Source organism: Cynocephalus volans, chromosome 1 (genome assembly GCF_027409185.1).
Source record: "Cynocephalus volans isolate mCynVol1 chromosome 1, mCynVol1.pri, whole genome shotgun sequence".
NCBI classification, from domain to species: Eukaryota; Metazoa; Chordata; class Mammalia; order Dermoptera; family Cynocephalidae; genus Cynocephalus; species Cynocephalus volans.
The window spans coordinates 68,491,867-68,513,242 of record NC_084460.1 but is presented as its reverse complement, the minus strand read 5'-3'; the positions used below and the strand labels follow the sequence as shown (position 1 = coordinate 68,513,242).

At 35.7% G+C, this 21,376-nt stretch overlaps 1 protein-coding gene across 1 annotated transcript in view; it reads left to right on the top strand.

Moving 5' to 3' along the window:
- The window catches only part of CSMD1 (CUB and Sushi multiple domains 1), a 1,614,989-nt gene that overhangs the window by 612,565 nt on the left and 981,048 nt on the right, over positions 1-21,376 (top strand). The window contains exon 5 of the mRNA XM_063099815.1: positions 13,425-13,632. Coding sequence (XP_062955885.1) covers positions 13,425-13,632 — 208 coding nt within the window. The remainder of the gene's footprint in view (positions 1-13,424; positions 13,633-21,376) is intronic.

Below are 21,376 nucleotides of genomic sequence, written 5' to 3'. Positions count from 1 at the left end.
AAAATCCTGCCACTTGGAGCAACATGGCTACAACTGGAGGATATTAGGCTAAGGGAAATATAACGGTCACAGAAGGACACAAATACTGTGAGATCTCACTCATATGTGGATCTAAACTAGAAGCAGAGAGTAGAACAGTGGTGACCAGGAGGAAGGGCAGGGGAGATGTTGATCAAAGCATAAAAACACGCAGTTATGAGATGAATAAGTTCTGGAGATCTAATGTACAGGGTAGGAACTGTAGTTAACACTCTTATTGTGTACTTGAAATTTGCTGAGAGAGTAAGATCTTAAGAATTCTCAACACACACACACGCACACACACACGCACACACACGCACACGCGCACACACACATGCACGCACACACACATGCACACACACACGCACACACACGCACATGCACACACACGCACACACGCACACACACACACGCACACACACGCACACGCACACACGCACACACACACACACACACACAGAGCTATGGGAGGTGATGGATAGGTTGGTGAGCAGATCTGGGCAGGTGAACATGACCATCTCCCAGATCAGGCCTCTGTGGGGTGGGACCCATTGAGGACACCTTGGTTAATCTGCTAAGCTGGCTGAAGAGCTTGCGTGAGGGGTCCTTGTGGCAAACTAAGCACCTGCTCCCTGGGCCATTCCTCTTCTTACCCCTAATTCCAAAACCTTCAGCTTTCTGTGTAGACTGAACAAGAGCCATAATTGCTGATGTAACGTTCTGTCTGAAGAGTGATTAAGGTTTCCAATAAAATGGCCATCCCTCAAGGGGGAAAAAATGATTGTAACAATCATTTCTCAATGTATATGTATATGAAAACATCATGCTGTCACCCTAAATATGTACAATTTTTGTCAATTACACCCTAATGAAATGAAGAAAGAGATCAGTTAGTTTTTGTTAAATCTGTGTGTGCATGAGCACGTGTGTTGGTATACTTCTGTTTGTAAACAGTATTAGAAAAACATTGCCAAAGGTCTGTGGCCATAATTTTTCTAGATATGGCTAATAATTTCTAGTTTTGAAACTCCAATACATAATTTTTCAGTAAAGCATTTGCTTGTAGTATTTTATTTATGAATAATTAGAAACAAAGTGTCTAATGATATTATATTAGTATGTTTTTGCATCCCTACTGCTTTATGTGTCTTGTTCCTAAAGAGATAAAATAATTTAGGAAATTTAATAGCTATTTCCTAATTAAGTATGTATAGCTAGCTTTATTTTTATTTAAAAAATTGTATAATTTTTATTAAAAATTAGATCATTTTCAAATAATATGGCAGTTACTCTAATTTATTGAAATCACATAAACAGATTAAGGGAAAATACCATATATGTTATCCTTATGTTTTAATAAATTTAATAAATATAAGCTAACTATGTAGTAGTCAATTATTAATCTTTTCTGAAAGATGCAACCTTTATTGTTTTTTCAATAATTATCATGACACGTTGTAATCATTTTTTGTGGCCCTTTACCAATTTATCACTAACCTCCCTTCCCCCACCCTCTTCCCCACCTCTAGTGCTCTCATTTCCCTTCTCTCCTTTAGAAAGTTCAACAAATTATTGTGATTGTAGTTTCTCTTTCTTTCTTTCTTTCTATTTCTTCCATTCTTTCTTTCTTCCTTTCCTTTCCTTTCCTTTTCCTTTTCCTTTCCTTTTCCTTTCCTTTCCTTTCCTTTCCTTTTCCTTTTCCTTTTCCTTTTCCTTTCCTTTTCTTTTCCTTTTTCCCTTTTTCCTTTTTCCTTTTTTCTTTCCTTTCCTTTCCTTCTTTCTGTACTTTTTTAAACTCCTACTTATGAGTGAAGAGTTGTCTCTTCCCATGCCTGGCATATTTCACATAATTCTCTCTAAGTTCCTACATGTTGCTGCAAATAGCAGAATTTAATTATTTTTATGGCAGACTAGAATTCCATTGTGTGTGTGTGTGTGTATGTGTGTGTGTGTGTGTGTGTGTGTGTGTGTGTGTGTGTGTGTGTGTGTGTGTATGACATTTTCCTTATCCAGTCATCCATCAGTAGACATTTAGGTAGGTTCCAACTCTTGGCTATTGTAAATAGAGCTGTAATAAACATGAGAGAGCAGGTATCCCTTCGACATGATGATTTCCATTCCTTTGGGTATACACCCAGCAGTGGGATTACTGGATCATATGACAGTTCTATCTGTAGTTGTTTGAGGAACCTCCATACTGTTTTCCATAACAGCAACACTGATTTACAGTCCCACCAACAGCGTAGGCATGTTCCCCTTTCTCTCCATCCTTGCCAGCATTTTTTATTCTGTCTTTTTGATAAGGGCCAGTCTAACTTGCTGGAGGTGATATCTCAGTGTGGTTTTGATTTGCATTTCCTGGATGCTTAGTGCTATTCAGCATTTTTTCATGTGTCTGTTGGCCATTTGTATATCTTCCTTTAAGAAATACCTATCCAGCTCTTTTGCCCATTTTTTAAATCAGGCTATTTGTTTTGTTACTGTTAAGTTGTTTGAGTTCATTGTATATTCTGGATATTAATCTCTTGTCAGATGCATAGTTTGCAAATATTTTCTCCCATTGTGTAGATTGTCTTTTCACTTTAACTGTTTCTTTTGCTGTGCAGAAGCTTTTTAGTTTGATTTAACCCGATTTTTTTATGTTTTCTTTTGTTACCTGTGCTTTTGGGGTCTTATTCATTCTTTGCTCAGTGCTACTTCCTGAAGTTTTCCCCTATGTTTTCTTTTAGTAGTTTTATACATTTGGGGCTTAAATATATGTCTTTAATCCATATGGAGTTGACTTTGATGAATGGCAAGAGGTACAGGTCTAGTTTCATTTATCTACCTATGGAGTCCAGTTTTCCCAACACCACTTATTGAAGAGTTGGTTCTTTCTCCAGTGTATGCTCCTGTTGCCTTTGTCAAATATCATTTGGCTGTAGGTATGTGGGTTGATTCTGAGTTCTCTATTCTGTTCCATTGGTCTGAATGACTGTTTTTATGCCAATATCATGCTGTTTTAGTTACTGTAGCGTTGTAGTATAATTTGAAGTTAGGTAATGTAATGGCTCCAAATTAATATTTATTTAGTCTCTGGATTGCTTTGACTATTCAAGGTCTTTTGTTGTTTCATATGACTGTTAAGATTGTTTTTTTTCTATTTATGTGAAGAATGTCATTAGCATTTTGATGAGGATTGCATTGAATGTGTAGATTGCTTTGAGTAGTATGAATATGTTCACAACGTTACTTCATCCATTCTAAGAGCATGGAATGTTTTCCCATCTTTTTGTGTCCTCTTTAATTTCTTTCAGCAGTGATTTGTAGTTCTCATTGTAGAGAGCTTTCACCTCCTTGGTAAAATTGATTCTTAGGTATTCTATTTTTTGGTGACTACTGTAAACGGGCTTGATTTCTTGATTTCTTTTTCTGGTAGTTCATTATTGAAATACAAAAATGCTACTAATTTTAGCAAAAATTTGTTGATTTTGTATCCTGAAACTTTACTGAAATCTTTTATCAGCTCTAAGAGCTTTTTGGTAGCATATTCAGGTTTTCTATATAAAGGATCATGTCATCTGCAAACAGGGACAGTTTGACTTCATCTTTTCCAAACTGGATGCTCTTTATTTCTTTTTCTCACCTGATTGCTCTGGCTAGTACTTCTAATACTATGCTAAGTAGGAGTGCTGATAGTGGGCATCTTTATCTTGTTCCTGTTCTTAAAGGAGAAGATGAAGGCTTTTCCACTTTCAGTATGATATTTGCAGTGGGTTTGTCATATATGGATTTTATTGTGTTGAAATACTTTCCTTCTATTCCTAATTTGCTGAAAATCTTCATCACAAAGGGAAGTTGAATTTTTTCAATTGCTTTTTCTGGTTCTGTTGTGATAATCATGTGGTTTTTGTCTTTGATTCTGTTGATGTGATGTGTCACAATTATTGATTTGTGTATGTTGAATCATCCTTGCATCCCTAGAGTGAATGACACTTGATCATGGCATATAAGTTTTTTGATATGTTGCTGTATTCTGATTGCTAATATTTTCTTGAGGATTTTTGCATCTGTGTTCATCAGATATATTGTCCTGTAGTTTTCTTTTCTTGTTGTATCTTTGTCTGGTTTTGGTATCATGGTGATGCTGACCTCATAGAGTGGATCTGGGAGAATGACCTTTTCTTCTTTTTTTGGAGTAGTTCAAAGAGAATTGCATTAATTCCTCTTTAAAGCTGTGCTAGAATTCAGCAGAAAAGCCATCTGTTCCTGTGCTTTTCTTTGTTGGTAGACTGCTGATAACTGCTTCAATCTCATTGCTTGTTATCGGTCTACTTGGCTTTTGTATTTCTTCTTGGTAGTTTGTATATGTCCAGAAATTCATCCATTTCCTCTGGGTTTTCAAATTTGTTGGTGTATAGTTGTTTATTACAGTCTTTAATGATTCTTTGTAATTCTGTGGCATTGGTTGTAATGTCTCCTTTTGCATTTCTGGTTTTTGCCATTTGGATCTTCTCTCTTTTTTTAGTTAGCCTCCCTAATGGTTTTCCTATTTTGTTTATCTTCTCAAAAAAACAACTTTTTGTTTCATTGATCTTTTGTATCTTTTGGGGGGGGGTCTCTATTTCATTTAGTTCTGCTCTGATCTTAATTATTTTTTTGTGTGTACTAATATTGGGATTAGATTGTTCTTGTTTTTCTAGTTCTTCAAAGTATAGCATTATGTTCTTTATTTGAAATTTTTCCATTCTTTTGATGTAATCCTTTGGTGCAGTAAACTTCCCTCTTAGTACTGCTTTTGCAGTATCCCACAGGTTTTGGTATGATACATCTTTATTTCTGTTTTCCACAACTGGGTGGAATTTTTGGCAGTTATTGAGCAGATGCTAGGATGCTGACAACCTTCCTACAATGCACAGGACATCTACCTACAACAAAGAATTGTGTGGCTCACAATGTCATTAGTGCCAAGTTTAAGAAGCTCTGATCTAAGCGTTAACTCTTAGTGATCATTTAAGAAAATGGTTTTCTGTGTTTCTCTTTCATCAACCTTCAGACATATGGTATAATAATGTGATATAGGGATCTTTAGAAAAATGTAAGCTTTGTATTCATATAGAGTTTCCAGAGCTACGAGACTGAAAATGATATTTGAGTGAGTATTTTTCAATTGTGGATATCTCAGATTTTCATGTTTTTCCCTTAGAAATTGATGAGGCAATAAAAAATTAGTACAGGTGTACATATACAGTGTCTCTATATGTTTATTGAAGACTTCAGATTGGAAAATTTTTATTTTTGAACTCTGAACTATCACTACTTCCACCACTACTGTCTTGCTACTAAAAGTGGCAACAAAAACAAAACCAAAAAACACTTATTGAACTAATAGCCTATCTCGTAGTTCTGTAAAGACAAAGTGTGATAACTCCTCATCTCGGCAGAGTGTTAAAGCCATAGAAAATCTATAGCTCCATTCTCAGTATTCCTCAATGTACTGGCAGTTTTGCTGATAAAGTTTAATTTTCTTCAATACATTGTAATTGAACACTTCTTTTTATACCACGCAATGGGATACAAAAGTAAATACAATATTCTATATGATTTTGAGAATCTTAAATTACAACTGCTTCTAACAATAGTGTAATCTCATGTGGGATACAGCCCCTTGCTTCAATGTGTTTATATGTTTACAGGGAACTCTCTGGGCTTGAGATAGGTTGATAAGAATGGTTAGGATTTCAGGGGAAGTTTTCTTTAAAGCTGGCACAGCTGGTCATTATGGATGAGTATGAGTTAGATAAGAAAAAAGAAACAGGTGTGCTGTAGTAACAAGCAAAGTGCAGAGGTAATGGAGAATTGATATGAGTTAATGTATACAAACACACTCACACAATCTATATACCTTTACTTTTTTTATCCTGTGTTCCTCCAAGAGTGGACTTTAAGATCCAGACTAACGTGAAGCTAGTTTATTTGGGAGGAGATTCAGAAAACAGAATGAGGTAGTGAGGAAGGCAGGCAGAAAAGTAAAAAATGCAATCAAATGTGTATTAATGTAGCTAGTTCTATGGGCAAGTGGTTCAAAGTCTCTCTAGGGCTACTCTAATAGTCTATAAATTATACATCAGAATTGTCCCACTAAGGGTAGAAAAGTTGGAGTATTTGTTCACCAGATTCTATCCCTTACTGTTTATGAGTTGCTCCTGAGATTGTCCTGAGCACTCTGGCATGCCCCACTGCGGGCAGAGCATATGCTAGATGCTAAACAGCAACTTCTGGAAGAGCCATGTTCATCTGCACATGCTGCAGCTGAGGTGACCTCTGGACTGAGATGCAGGAAAGTGGATGGGGCCCAACCACACTTGCTACCATCTGTTTGTATAAGACACAAACCAACCAATTAGCACAGCCAAACTCACACTGTACACGTATTCAATCATTGTGAATTGGGTACTATTTCCTGGGACTTAGATGTCTCTTTAGTTATACTCAGTCACATTTATTCATCTAGTAAAATATGAAAAGATATCTAATAGGTACTAGGAGCTGTTCTTCGTGCTGATGCATGGTGAGGAAGACCATGATCCCTGGATCTCACAGAATAATGGGAAATACACATTTGAAAGTCATTTCAATGCACTGAACACATATTCTGCAGGAGTGAGCATCAGTGCTTGATTAAATGTCTGGGTTCTCTATATAATGTAAGAAATATGAATCATGATGTAATCCATGATGATTAGTCATGAATCATTGCTCATCTCTTTTCTTTATTTTCTGAAAAGCAAATATTGTGACATCCGATCCACATATGTAGATTGAAAGAAAAACACATGAACTATTGCTTTGCCCTTACTTGTTTTACCCATGGACTTAAGACAAAGAGGAGGATCAATTCTAAATAAACCTAATATACCAAGAATATTCCTTTTCCTTTTTTTGTCGTTCACTCTCTAGTCAAAATTCTGTTGGTAAATGAGACATTACTGTGCACAAAGTAGGTATAGTTTCACCTTTGAGGTGGTAGCAACAGCATAAGGACGAACCCCAAAAAGTTACAGGAAATTTGCAGCATATAAGTGTCTGTTCTTAGACATATGAATATAAATTCTCCTCAGGGTCAGACACTTTCTGTTCCATAGATTATGAATGCTGTTCCTCCAGCTCATTCCTTTACTGGATTCTTTTTTTCAAATCTCGGCTTAAATGTTATATCTTCAAAAAAGTCTTCATGTTCACCTTATTTAAAGAGCACCTGGCAGGGAATAGTGTTTAATATGTATTAAATGAGTAAATGAATGACCATAAACACAGGGTTCTGCAAAATCAAATGCTAAGCCAATTCCCAATGTTTTTGGCAGCCAACTATTGCTAATGGGGATCAGCGAAGTAAGAGACAGTGCCTATGCTGATGCTCCTATTTTTAATTAATTATTATGGAATTGGCAATTGACATTTTAACAGCATTTATTGTAATGTTAATGTTTGCTTGCATATGACTTGCTTTGAAATATTCCATGATACAAATCAAATAAGGGAGCCTTGGAAGTTTTGCTGTTGCTTGAGGTAGATACAATATAGCGTATGTGTGTGTGTCAATATATTATATATATTATATATATATAATATCAGCATGAGACACACCATGTTCTATAAATTAGGAGTGAATTTATGACTTTGGAACGTCATTAATTACATTTGAAATGTTCTCATACTTAAAAAAGTCAACAAAGAAAAGAATCAATTAATGAGTCTATTCACTGCAAAAGGCAAGTGTCTCACCACATGATTTAGAACCAATAATAATACAGTGTTTATTGCCAGCCACCATTACAACAGGATAACAGCCCTGTAAAGTACTTTGTGTGTATACAACTAGTAGTAGAGGGTGCATATACTCCCAGAATGCACACACCTATTCAGGAATTCAGATATGCTATTGCATTTCATTTTCTGCAGTTACAATGAATGCCTGTTACTTTGAAACTTTGAAAACCAATCAACTTAATATTTTCAAGGCAATTAATTACATAGGATTTAGTGGTATCTAAAATATATTGTAGAGCAGTAAACTGTAGAAAAGAAAGAAAAAACCCAAATGTGTTTTGTGTATAACAGCAGTGGTTACATTGCAAGGCATGTTGCTATATGTACCTCCTCATTTTCTCTTCTTCACTTGCATATATGACACAAAAATTCAGATTTATAGTGGATTAGGAAGTTATTTTCCTGCTATATAATAGATTTTCCTTTTCAAAAGGATTCTTGCCAGAATTCATTTTAAAACAAAAACAATAGCGTCCCTAATATTTTTTAAATACATGATTTATTTATATTGGGAATACATTAGTTCTTTAAACTTCATATTACCTGTGTTCATTATTAATTCTGAAATTTATTCTTGTTTAAATTGTCATTTAAAATCTGTTTTCCATGTATCTCTTTATATTTTGCTTTTATAAATATAAATTGATTAAGCATGTATTATGTATACTTATATACCAATAATCATATATAATATAAGTATATATAACATATAAGTATTTATAATACTAATATTCCTTTGCTATGTTGTTGCAAATATTTTGCCATTGTGTTTTTTTATTTTGAATTTTAGTTTATATATTTATTTCAAAAATGTATTTATGTAGGTAGATATATTTACTTATAAAGTTACTTTTGCTTCAATAATGTTTATCATTTCTGTTCAGTTGAGATAATGCATTATCCTAGATAACACATTGAATCTTCCTTTGCTAATGTACTTATTATTGTACAATTTCAAACATTTTAATTTATGTAAAACACATTTTTGTATGAGGTTGTTTCTAAATTTTCTTTTTCAAATTTCTATTCAGTTATCTCAATATACTTTGTTAAATGATTCCTCTACTCCCACAATTTACGATGTTCATTTTATCATATACCGGATTTGGGTCCATACAATACTAAACTATGAGGATAAAGCCTTCAATTTCACCTCAGCAAAGACTTTATCATTTAGTGATATGTTGGCGTAATGCAATGTAATATTTTTAGCCACCAAACTGTAAGGTAAGCTCAGAACTAACTATAATTTATAAAACGAGTTAATTAATTAAAAACTAAATAAATAATTTTCCTAGGCAAAATGTGTCCTTCCCCAAATATTATTATGTGTATAGATGTGCAGTTTAGAAAATAAAATCTCTTACAAAAATAGTGAATAAATTAAGAGTGGGCCAAAACGTTATGTCAGAGAAATGTTTGCAGCACCATTGCAGTGCTTTCAAACACATGCGTGCACATTTTTTGCCTCACTCTGTACTAAAGACAATTTTCTGTGATTTAAGTTTTTTCTCCATTGAGTGGAATGGAATATTTTAGTTTGTTTTACATGCTTAATACTCAATGAAGTTGTCAGTCAGATAATCTTAATAGTATTCAGCATTTCATGTGAAATGCTATATAAAATAATTGTAATACATCTTGCACATGTTTAGCCTGAAATAATTCTAACTAACTCATTTTAAAATGTTCTGTCATTAAAATATCTACCAAAGAAAACACAATGGTGATTGCAGGTTTGGGAGATTTTTTTTTTTTTTTTTCTGTCTGCCAACTGCTTTCATTTTTTCTTCCTGTTTTCATTTTCCATTCTTTTTTGTCTTCTTTATAACATCTACCTCTTTCCCAACAAAGTTGCCATAAAACTATACAACTTGGTGCCAAAAAAAAGCACTACCTTTAATGGGTGCTCTAGTGTAATCGGGAATCGGTGAGCACAGTGCTTACTCTCTGGCCCACTGAGGTATGGGCCTCCGTGATCTGCTCATTCATCACGCTAAGTCCTAGGAAAATATAGATACTTAGTGTCTAAACTCTTAGACTCAGAGGACCAAATAGTAGATGTAGAAGTGACACTGGAGATCACTCAGGTCAACCACTATGGTTTTAAATAGAAGGGAGATGTATGACTGAGAGGTAAGGCCATTTGCTCAGGGCTCATACTCAGCTGGTTGGTACCAGCACAGCTCTATCAGCTGTTAAAATAATAAAATACTTTTATGCCAGTTAAAACATATCTACCGCCTGGAGCCCAGAGTGACCATTTCATGCCAGCTTGCTCCTGTAGGTCATCAGACCTTCCAGCAGTCGAGCAACTGAGGGGCAAAGGCTGCAGGGCAGGGACTACAGGACCCTGCCCTGAGCTGTGGCTGTCAGGTGTCAACCCACTGTTTATGACTTTTTATGTCTAGTGCCTGTGCACACTCTTGTCAAATGAATTTAATATCACCTCTGTTTGGCCAAGGCTACCAAGATGTTTTCCCAGAAGAATTCAGTTATGCTCCTAATTCTATACACTCTCACTCTGTGTTCATACTATGCTATGCACATTAATATACTCATTTCAAAACCTTTAAAATCATGGGCCGACCCTGTGGCTCACTCGGGAGAGTGCGGCTCTGGGAGCGCAGAGGCGCTGGGATCGTGTTCGGATCCTATATAGGGATGGCCGGTGTGCTCACTGGCTGAGCGCGGTGTGGGCGACACCAAGCCAAGGGTTATGATCCCCTTACCGGTCACAAAAAAAAAAAAAAATCATAAACAATGCTTCAGCTCATAAGTTAACACTGCAAAATTCAGAATGGTTTGATGTCAGTTTTTTTCCCTCTAAAACTTTGGAAGGGAGGTTTGTTTGCCAACAAGTTAAATTATGAAGTATGTATGAAGTATTTATGCAGTTGGATTTAAATTAATACATTTTATTAATCATCCAACCATAGCACTGGATTTTGATAACTTTTCTTTTAAGTCTTTCATCTGTGACATTTTATCATCCTGTATAATAAAAATGCTGCAAGATTCTTGCTTTTCATCTGTTCTTACATGAAGATGACTTAACTTTTGTAGCAAATAATGAAATCAAATAAAAGTATAGAATCTAAATATTAAATGAAATTCTATAATGATTGTATATACACTTGATATATTCATACATGAAAAACTATATTTCTATAGAGGCACTGATGTATGTAAATGTGTGCTATGTTTATATACAGTTATTCAATCCATAGTAAATGTAAATATCTGACTCAAGTGGTCTTGTATACCTCATCTCCCTGTGAAAGAAATATTTATATTTAAGTTTCAAGAATAATAGAATATGGTGTGTTGCACTTATAACTGTCACAATTATTCACTCTGATCCCAATGGAAGGGGCTGAGAGCCTAATTCTGTGCAACATCAGAGTCTCAGTAACAGCCACTATAGTGTCCCTCTTGGCTACAACATGTGCTTCCTCTTACTTTATATGGTGCTAAATTTTTATCTCTACTTTTTAAAATATAATTTCAACAGAGAGATGTATATACAAATACATGATGACCTTCCTAATATCTATTCCTAACAGTATGATGAACCTGTCCAGAGCAGGGCCGTTGTTGAGCTATTACTAAGGTTTATCAGGAGAGAGAGAGAGAGAGAGAGAGAGAGTGTGTGTGTGTGTGTGTGTGTGTGTGTGTGTGTGTGAGTGTGTGTGCGCGCGCGCTCATGCACAAAGAGAGCAGGAGGGGACAGGAGGCCCTTGGTACTGGCCACACAAACTATTTTCATAATTTTCAAATTGCAGTATGTACACAATTATTTAAACTTGTGTCAAGTTAGGTTTTACTCTTTTAAAAGTAAACATTAAAAATATAGCAAAATTTCCTAATCCCAATACTTAATAATTATTCATTTTTGAAATAAATTTGGGCCCTCAATAAATGAAAATATCTTAAGACTTTCTTCAAAATAACAGAAGCTCTTTCAGAAGTATGCTGTGCTTTGAATTGGCATGCCCAACTGACCAACTATTAAAATATGAGAATGCACATCTTATTTCACATATTCCTGATTTTTCTGATGTTCAAAGATAGCAATTAGTAAGGCTTTGAGTTGTCTTTGAAGTGCTCCTCTTGAAGAAGTCACTCTGAAGCTGCAATTGAAATTCCCTGCGAAACTCAGCACTGGAATGCCGAGCCTGTAGATCAGGTGAGCATCCTGCAGCAGTGATTAAAACATTGCAGTGCTCCAAACGTTGGCAACAAACACTGCTCTCAACTACCCTGTGCACTGGGGGTTCTTCCAAGTCACCAGAAGGCAGCTTATCCGAAAAGAGTTTTATTGTCCTCTTATTGCTTCTAACATTGTGGGGCCTACCTCGACATTTTTATGATGCTCATATCCTGTCAAAATAAAAAGAACATCCCCCAAAGATGGAAGGAATATTGGAATTTGCAGCTTGAGGGGAGTTAATGGAAGGGGGTCAGTTCCTCCACTTTGCCACGATTTTGGGGAGAGGGTGGGTGGGTGTGTTGATGTGTACTTACAGAGAGCTCAGGGCTTAGTCACACAAGCCCTACCTAAGGCAAATTTCCCCATCTGGGTAACAGGCTGACTTCATATATCATTCAAATTGCAGTATCAGAATCAATAATTTTTAAACACACTCTGGGCAGAAATTAACTGATGAAAGAAAGAAAGAGAGAAAGAAGAAGAGAGAAAGAAAAAAGGAAAAAGAGGCAGAGAGAAAGAGAGGGAAAAAGGGAAGAAAGAAAGGAAGGAAGGAAGGAAAAGAAGAAATAGAAAGGTATTTATCCACATATCATAAACTGTGTTATTTTACAGATACTTTTCTTTCCAATATATATAATTTACTATGTATGAGTGCATAACATTTTGTAATAGATAATGGTATAAATTCAGCAACTAATCTGTTTTTTACTCTGTGGCAAACTTTGCAATATCTATTTCTCTTCAAACCAATACTTTTGACAATCTTAATTTATTTAACACTTATCCAAAATATTTCATGTTAAGTTTGGTGCAAGTATTTTCTACTCAATACCTTTTTATGAAACAATGTGTCTTTGTTATGACGTGAGTCAAGATCTTATCTGAAGTTCAAAACCCACATTCAGAATCCAAACTCTATAGAAAAGAAGATTAGCACAACTACTTCTTTTAAGAGTGCAGTACAGTATTTCCAAAGCCAAGTATCAGAGAATTAAGAAAAGATGGCCACATATTTTTAAGTCTCAAAATATTGCCTACATATTTCCATCTTCTAAGCCTCAGACAAAATCTCTGAAAATATTGTTAAGCTGTCTATAAATGTCAGATATATGGCAACTACACAGTCTGTAGTTTAGAATAGCCACAAGTTCACTCTTTTCCACAATGGCCATGCAGGTAATAATGCGATTAAATTGTTAGACTTTTGTAAGCCTTCTCATGACTAAATAAACAAATCAGAAGAGATCCTTTTCAGATTGAGTGTCTCACTTTGGGGTTCAGAACGTATTTGTGAATGATTGAGAGAGACGCTTTGAGGATATATTGTGTAGGAAAGCCATTCTGAGAATTGATGTAGTTCTTTTGCTTCTGTTTCTTCCAGCTGAAGGAGCCTGTGGAGGGACATTACGGGGGACAAGCAGCTCCATCTCCAGCCCTCACTTCCCTTCAGAGTACGAAAACAATGCTGATTGTACGTGGACCGTTCTCGCCGAGCCAGGGGACACCATTGCTTTAGTCTTCACTGACTTCCAGCTTGAAGAAGGGTACGACTTCTTAGAGATCAGTGGAACAGAAGCACCATCCATATGGTAAGTGCAGGGAGCGTTGTGACCGTCTGGTACAACTGATTGTGTTTCCCCATTTCCCCCAGAGGCTATAGACATGGCTACCCCTGGACATTTACTGGCCAACACGGGTGTTTCTTTTTTGCCTTGTAATTTTGTCTACTAAATTTCGTCATTACTTTGACTAATTTCAAAGTTTCTAAGATGTATTTGTGCTGGTGTTTGGAACTGGAGAAGTTATCTGTGCACTGGAAATTATTGTGCCCTAATTCTGGACTCTTTTAAAGCAACACAGAACATAGCAGCTAAGTGAGTGAAGTTAGTTTTGGACTTGATTTGGAGCTGATTCAATGTGAACTGATATTTGCTGATTGGTAATTTTCTTTCATTTCATGTTACCAAGCATTGGCAGACTCTGCTGCAGGTACATGATTATTTATGTTTTTTCCTCCATGAAGGTGGTACACCAAATCATGTAACCACCTAGGAGGATGTGCCTGTAGCTACTGGAGGGTCAAAACCAAGTTAACATAAATGCGAATCCAATGGATGCATAGAATTGATCCATGGATGGTCAGTTTTCTGGTGTGCATTAATTCAATCTCTAAATCATTGTTGTGGGATGAAGTGTTCATTATTATTATTATTATTATTTAATTTGTTACACTTTAAAACTGCTTCCATTATCCATTTCAGATCTTGAACTATGAGTTAACTTGAGGATATGTATATTCAAACTAAGGTAGACAGAGAAAATGTTGGCCACTTATGCATAGGTAGCAGAGAACATGGAAGGAGTGATTGCGAATATTTCTACAAGTTCAGGTTTTCATTTTACTACATAGGATGAGAGATAAAAATGCCAAATGGGAAATACATTGTAAAGATGACCACATTTTAAAAGCTAGTTCTTTAAAATGGATGAAATTTACTTTATTTTCCAAACTCAAGACTCAGAGGGTTCATATTCATGGATAAATTATTTTTTTCTTTGAGTTTATTGTGTTTATGTTAAGAGGGAGAAAAAACCAAAACTCTGCCTCAATAATCTCTGTTTTAAATTTTATTCATCTTGAAGAATACTTTTACATTAGCAAGTTTACGCATTTGCTTCTTTAGTTTTACATAATTTTAGCTTTAAACACTTAGGAATTTGCTGAGATTATTATCTGCCTCACTTTGTGTAAAATCAGAGTTAATGGAAACAGATACTGAACTGAGAGTTGCATGGCCTAGATTCTGCTCCAAGCTCTGCCACAAACGATTCTTGGGACCTCGCGCAAGTCGACTTGTAAAAAGAGAGGCTGTACTAAAAAAATTCTGTTTTTCAAATTAATTTGTTAAATGTGTATTGAGTACTTATTCACTGCCAATCATTATAAGAGAATCAGGTGATCCCTTCTAGTTATAAAATTACATCATTTTGGTTTTCAGACAATCATTGGAATACAAAATGTATGAGGACTGATTCTCAGAAATTACATGATTTATGTTAAAGGCCTTATTTATGAGAGAATCTAGAAGTATTGGGCACTGACTGATGGCCTCACTGGTAAGATGTCAGATTAGAAGAAACATAGAGAAAAGTGAGGCGTATTTATTAGTGATACGAGAATCCATGATCAGTGATGGCTTTTGCCAGTCAGACTTAGGTTATAAGACAGGAAACGTAAGGGTGCAGATGTCCATGTCAAAGTCTGAAATAAAAATCGGGGTGCTAAACAAAGATGCCAATCAGAATAAAGCAAGACTCCACAAAATGTCAAGAACGGCTCGTACACACATCATGGTTTACTGCTGGGTAGGCAAAAGCTCCTTCATTCTGTTTATTTTTATCAAAGATAGGACTCAGGAGTTAAAGGATGTTATTTGACTTAGTCTGCCCATTTCTTCTTTTCTTAAACTGCTGAGTCCTCTCATATCCTGTCTTCCTCTGCTTAATCTGACTGAACACATATCCCTCCAAATATTTTAATGGTAAAATATTTGTTCTATATTATAAAATATAAGTAGAAATAGAAAAGTATGTGAGTTGGGTTCATGAGTGTGCTGAAAAGTGTGTTCCATCTGAAACGTCAAGTGCACCCACTGTAACCTGTAGGACCCAACTGCTACAGTTGATAACTGTTGTTATAGCGAGAATATTGACATGGCTAGCCAGGGAGATCGCCCCTGTCTTCTTGATGCCTGGATTCAGACTGGAAGACTTTTTCCAGCCCTTTGGAATCTCTCTAGGTATTTGCCTAGGAAGTTGGTGGGAAGGTTCTCAGTGGCAGCTTTGACTCTGTGTGCCTTCTGTTCCAGTAAACTGTTGCCTGTTGGCTCAACATGTTCTCTCTGAATAACCACTGTGAGACAGATATGGAGCTGGAGTCATACTGCTTTTCTTATGATGATTTCTATCACCATGTTTGCTTGGTGTGAAAGCCCTATGGGATCCATCTATTTTTGTACATGAAGAAACTGAGATTCACAAAGGACAAGAGATGGCAAAGCTGATAGGGCACTTGGCAGAGTTAGCGCACAGCCCAAGGCCTCTGACTCCAACTATGTTTTCTTTCACTAAACTACATCCTCCTAATGGTACAATCCAGATCTGAGCTTTAATGCCATGTCAGGAAGGTACATTTTTCTGTTTCAGGACTGCAGGCTGGAGCCTAAAGCCTTAAATTACCAGAGGGGAGATGGGCCAATTGAAAACTAATTTAGCATATATGCTACACCAACACAGTGTTAGGGCAGATGGAGTTGTTTTTGTTTGTTTTTGTTTTTGTTTTTAAGTGACATTTTGAGTTTATTATAAATACCAAAAGAAGTATCTTGACATGGCCATCAGATGCCTTTTAAATGAAATTCTCATCTTTCAACTACTCTTCAGTGCAAGCTGAAAAGGAAAAGATTTTTTATTCTAAATAACTATGAAAACCTACATGAGCACATTAGAGATATAAAACAGAATTGTTTGAAATATGCTTTTAAGATTTATACAAATGCATAATATGGCTTATCTTAAAAGGACTATTATTTTACTGTAATTTTAGAATGACAGTCTCTGAAATGTTTAATGGCCCAAATTGATATATTTAAAAGATTCATCCATCCCTGAATTGCAGGAAAACACTAAGGAGCACTGTGGGTGGAAGTGACCTCTTCTCAAACACAAGTTTGTGTGGCAAAGACAGGAGGATAGTGTTACTGGCTGTGAGTGAAGTGGGTGCACAACACATGTAATTTTCCAATAGTCTATTTTTAAAAGGCAGAATACACAAGCAAGGGCACTCTAAGAAAAAGCTACTTGGAAAATTGTTAAGAACAATAATAGGATTAGCCTTATTTTCATTTAATTTGGAGTGAAATTACCAACTCAGCTACGTTTTAATGTCGTGGTTTCCATAGCTACGGTAGAGGCAGTGTAAGTGTAGCAAATGATGTCTTGTGCTACATTATCTGTATATTAAACTTGGAATGGGTTAGTCATTTAAATCTAATCGACTACAAGTATATCAAGTAAGGCTGATTTTTTTTCTTTTCTTTTTTTTAACAGTCAGTTTCGAATGGGTTTTATATGGGTTGGTTTCCTACCAATACCCTATTTAACAGAGAACTGCCATTTCTAGTTCACTTTGCTATATGGTGTAGTAGTTATGAATTTTCTTGCAATTTAAAAATGTATAACAGTGAAGCTGGTCAAACTTTTTTTTTTATTGTTTTTTTCTGAAGTGATTTGCTAGCATAGCCTGTAACTCATAACTCCAAAAATATCAAGAAGAAAGAAAATCAATTTGATTCAGAGTTAACCTACTATGGCGTCTAAATTAAGACATGATGGTTAGAGAGATTAGGGTTACAGAGTCCTGGCAGGAAACACTGAGGCAGCATTTACTCTCTTTAAAAGATGCATTTATATAACAAAAATAATTTGTCCTCCCCTCTGTGACAGGGAGTATGTGCAGGCTAGAGAAGAAAAGGAAACCAAAAATTGCATTTAAAATGTGCCTTAAAACACATGAAAGGCACCAATTTCTTAACTACAGTGACTGAACCCGGCCGTCAAGATCCAGCCTAAGGCCGTGCTGCCTCCCGCCTCCTCCCGTCTCCTCTGTTGCGTCTCCTTCACTGTGCCTGGGAACCCGTCTCTGTCTTCATGTGCATGTGTGTGCACCTCCGTGCATTGTTCAGCTACATGCCTCCGCTGGGGGGACCCAGCGTGCAGATGGAAGGGCACCATGGAGTGGGTCAAATCGCAGAGTCCCCTCCCTAGACACCCTCAGCAATAATAAATAAATACAAGGGTGTTTCTTGGCTGATTTAGATGAGACCCGCTTTCTAATATCAAGAGAAAACTGTTGGTGCATGAGATTTTTAGGACTTAAGTTCTATTTTTTGCTAGCCAGCATAACTCTACCCTTTGCTAACCTGAACTAGGCAAGATTAAACTCACGGGGAAAGAAAAGGTTTTGTAACTACACTTAATTGTGTTCTCATTAACAGGGTACTATTCCACTATTAAATATGTAATCCGTGACTTGCTGAATGAAGCCAAAGCAAAACTTCAAAGAAACTTGAGAAGCTGAGTGAGCCTAAACAAAACAAAACAAAACAAAACAAAAAACAAAAGAAAACCTTGAAGGGTCAATTAACGCCTACAATGCAATCTTTAGCCAACTTGTCACCTAATTGATAATTGATTTGACGTATATTTAATTTCTAATGAGGAAGGATTATAGAGGCACACAGTGAGTAATAGACTCCCTGAAATCCTTCCACTCATCTGCCCCAAAATAGAAGAGAGAATGTACCAGTCCTCCCACCTCATGTTACTTTAATTGTATACTTTAAATTCGATTTACAGAAAATTTGCAAACCTACAAAATTTGCTGTATACCCTAAACCTAGCTTTCCTTAATGTTAACATCTAACACAACCATAGCTTAATTATTGAAACAAAGAAATTAACATTGACACAATGCTACTAACTAATTTGCAGAACTTATTTGAATTTTTCTGGATTTTCTAATGATGTCCTTTTTCTGTTGAGTGGTTTATCCAGGAATGTACATAGCACTAAGTTATGTCTCTTTTTCCCCCTCTAATCTGTGACTGTTTTCAATCATTCTTTGTTTCTATGACCTTGACCTACTTCATGTTAACGATTCAGTCTTGCCACATTATTTTGGAAAAACAATAACATCATTTAGTAAGACGGAGGAGACCACATAGCAGTGCCCCAATTACATCAGTTGAAATGGCTGGGCTTGTTTTCTTTTATATTTTTCATTTTAAATTTGAACTTAGCAATCTTATTTCATAAACCTATTGTAAGGTATGAACCTCAGTGTTTTTATGGAAGCAAGTATAACACAAACAAGAAACAAATATTATGTACATATATATGTTTATATATATATGTGTATATATATATGTGTGTGTGTGTGTATGTGAATTTCTCCTTTTCTGGAGCCTCTACACACTAGCTAAAGATCTAAGGACATAATTAACATGATATTATTATAGCCCTTTCCTAAATTCTTCTTTTAATTAAAACATCTCCTTTTAAAAATTTATTTGAATATTGTAGTTTTTTAAAAATTATATATAATTACTTAATAATAATCTTCACTGAGTATTTGCTATGTACCAGGCAAACATAAACAATAACCGCTACCGCTACTGCTACTTGCAGATACTATACTCTTATCCCCATTTTATAATGAGAAAAACAGGCCTCAAAGAGGTTAAATGTAATACTACACAGCTAGCCAGTATCAGAGTGGAGATTTGAATAGAGACAGTCCCAAGCTATATTTCCAACTTTATTTAAACAAGTCAAGAGCTTATTTCTTTAACCCACTTTAAACCAGGAAGATAACAGTATATGTAGTCCCAGAACCGCTTCAGAAGTGTTCCACCTCAGTAGACACCAAGAGAAGCACCAGTCCACTTCAAATTTATATTTAGCTCTATCTATAGTAGGGTCACCATGACCTACTCTTTAAATGCTCCTTTCAGAGTTACTAACTATAAAGTAATGCAATAATTGTAACATTTATGTATTATGTGTACTTTGGGTATAAATATTATAATGGATATTATAATGCTTCTAAAATGGAATATAAATAATAGGGCTGAAGTTATCATAAAGATATTGCCTAACTAACAATGACAATAGTCAAGCTTATATATATGAATATACAACAGTACTTCAAAAAGTTCTTGGAGAAATAGAGTTGAAAGGTAATAGGAATCTTTCCACAAACTTTTTGATTTATGCTCATACAATTTTGACTGTTTTAAGTTGTAGATAGATGCAAAAAACAATGGCCATCCCCAGATTACCCCAAAACCTTGTTACTTTTACCCTAAAACTCAATATGCAAATAGAGAAAATTTCTCTAATAACAGCTAATTCTATAGAATGGAGGATTTCTTACCTGATCAATGACTTTCATTCACGTGAATTATACAAGTTATATTTATTTTCACCCAGGTAGATTAGATAGCCTCTCCAAATGCCTATAGGGGAGCAAATTTCTAGTTTCTACCTCTTCCACTGGCAGCTGTCTGAGAGACATTTTAAGCCACTAGGCAGCAGAGATCATTGGAAATAATGCTGCAGCCCTGCAAGCAGAAAGAAGCAGGCAGGCTGTGTTTTGCAAAGGATTCAGTCAGGTACTATTTAACAAGACACCTTTTTCCCTCCCCTTTTTCTCTGCAACATACCCAGTGGTAGGTGCTATAGGTCTTTCATGCTGGAATTAATTTTGAGGAGCAAAGACGGCAGCTCTAGGAGAAGCTAGCAGCAGTCTCTCTGGTTCACTATCCGGAGAACATAGCCAAGGCCAGATTTTCCTGCCACACAGTCACCTTCCTCAAGAAAGGGATGGATTCAACAGTAGAATGAGAATCTGTTATATGATTTTACAGACTGGAATTAAGCCTAACTTTTACATTTCTTCATGAATGCCTGAAAGTCATCATAGAAGTTTATCTTAAATATCTTTCATTTGAGTGAAATCAATACCAGAATGTCAATCCAGAATTTCAACAAGACCGATGAAGTGACAAAAAAGCAAAACTATCTATTTTAAATAATAAATATTTGGAATATAGGACATTTATATAATTTATTGACTTGTGGTAGCTGTAGATTAAAAGGTGATATTTTACTCTAGGACTTCTTAAAAATGAGCAGACTAAGGGGTTACAAAGAGAGATAAAAATAAAACATTCTTGGTCCCTAAAGATTGGAGAGATGGGAAAGATAATTATCCCAGGAGAGAATCCCACAGTCTCAGTCCAAACCACTGTAAGGGCAGATACCAGCATCTCAGAAACAGCTCTGGTGAACATTCTTCCATCATGTGCAACTCCAGCTGCCCGATTTTGTTAAAAATATTTCCCTTGTTGTGTAAAACTCCTGCTGCTTAATTTTGTTTAAAAATGCACTTTCTGTATTTAAGATGCAATCAAAAGAAAATATTCCTTCTTTAGGGATTGGAATTTATTTAATAAAACACAAAATACCTTTTTTTTTGTAGTCACCCCTCTTTTTGTATGTAGTCCTTCATTCAGCAGAAAAGTACAATTAATTAGCACTGTTAAATAAATTTGCCCTTTAAAAACACACTGCCTTTTAAGATGCCATTGTGCCAGCTCTACTTTAGTACTTCTCAAGTAATGGCTGCTGACTCTCATTTATTCCTGAAATCAGCCAATTTGCTCATCCTGGTGTTCCAATTGTACATTTTGATATCTTCATTTAAAGTTT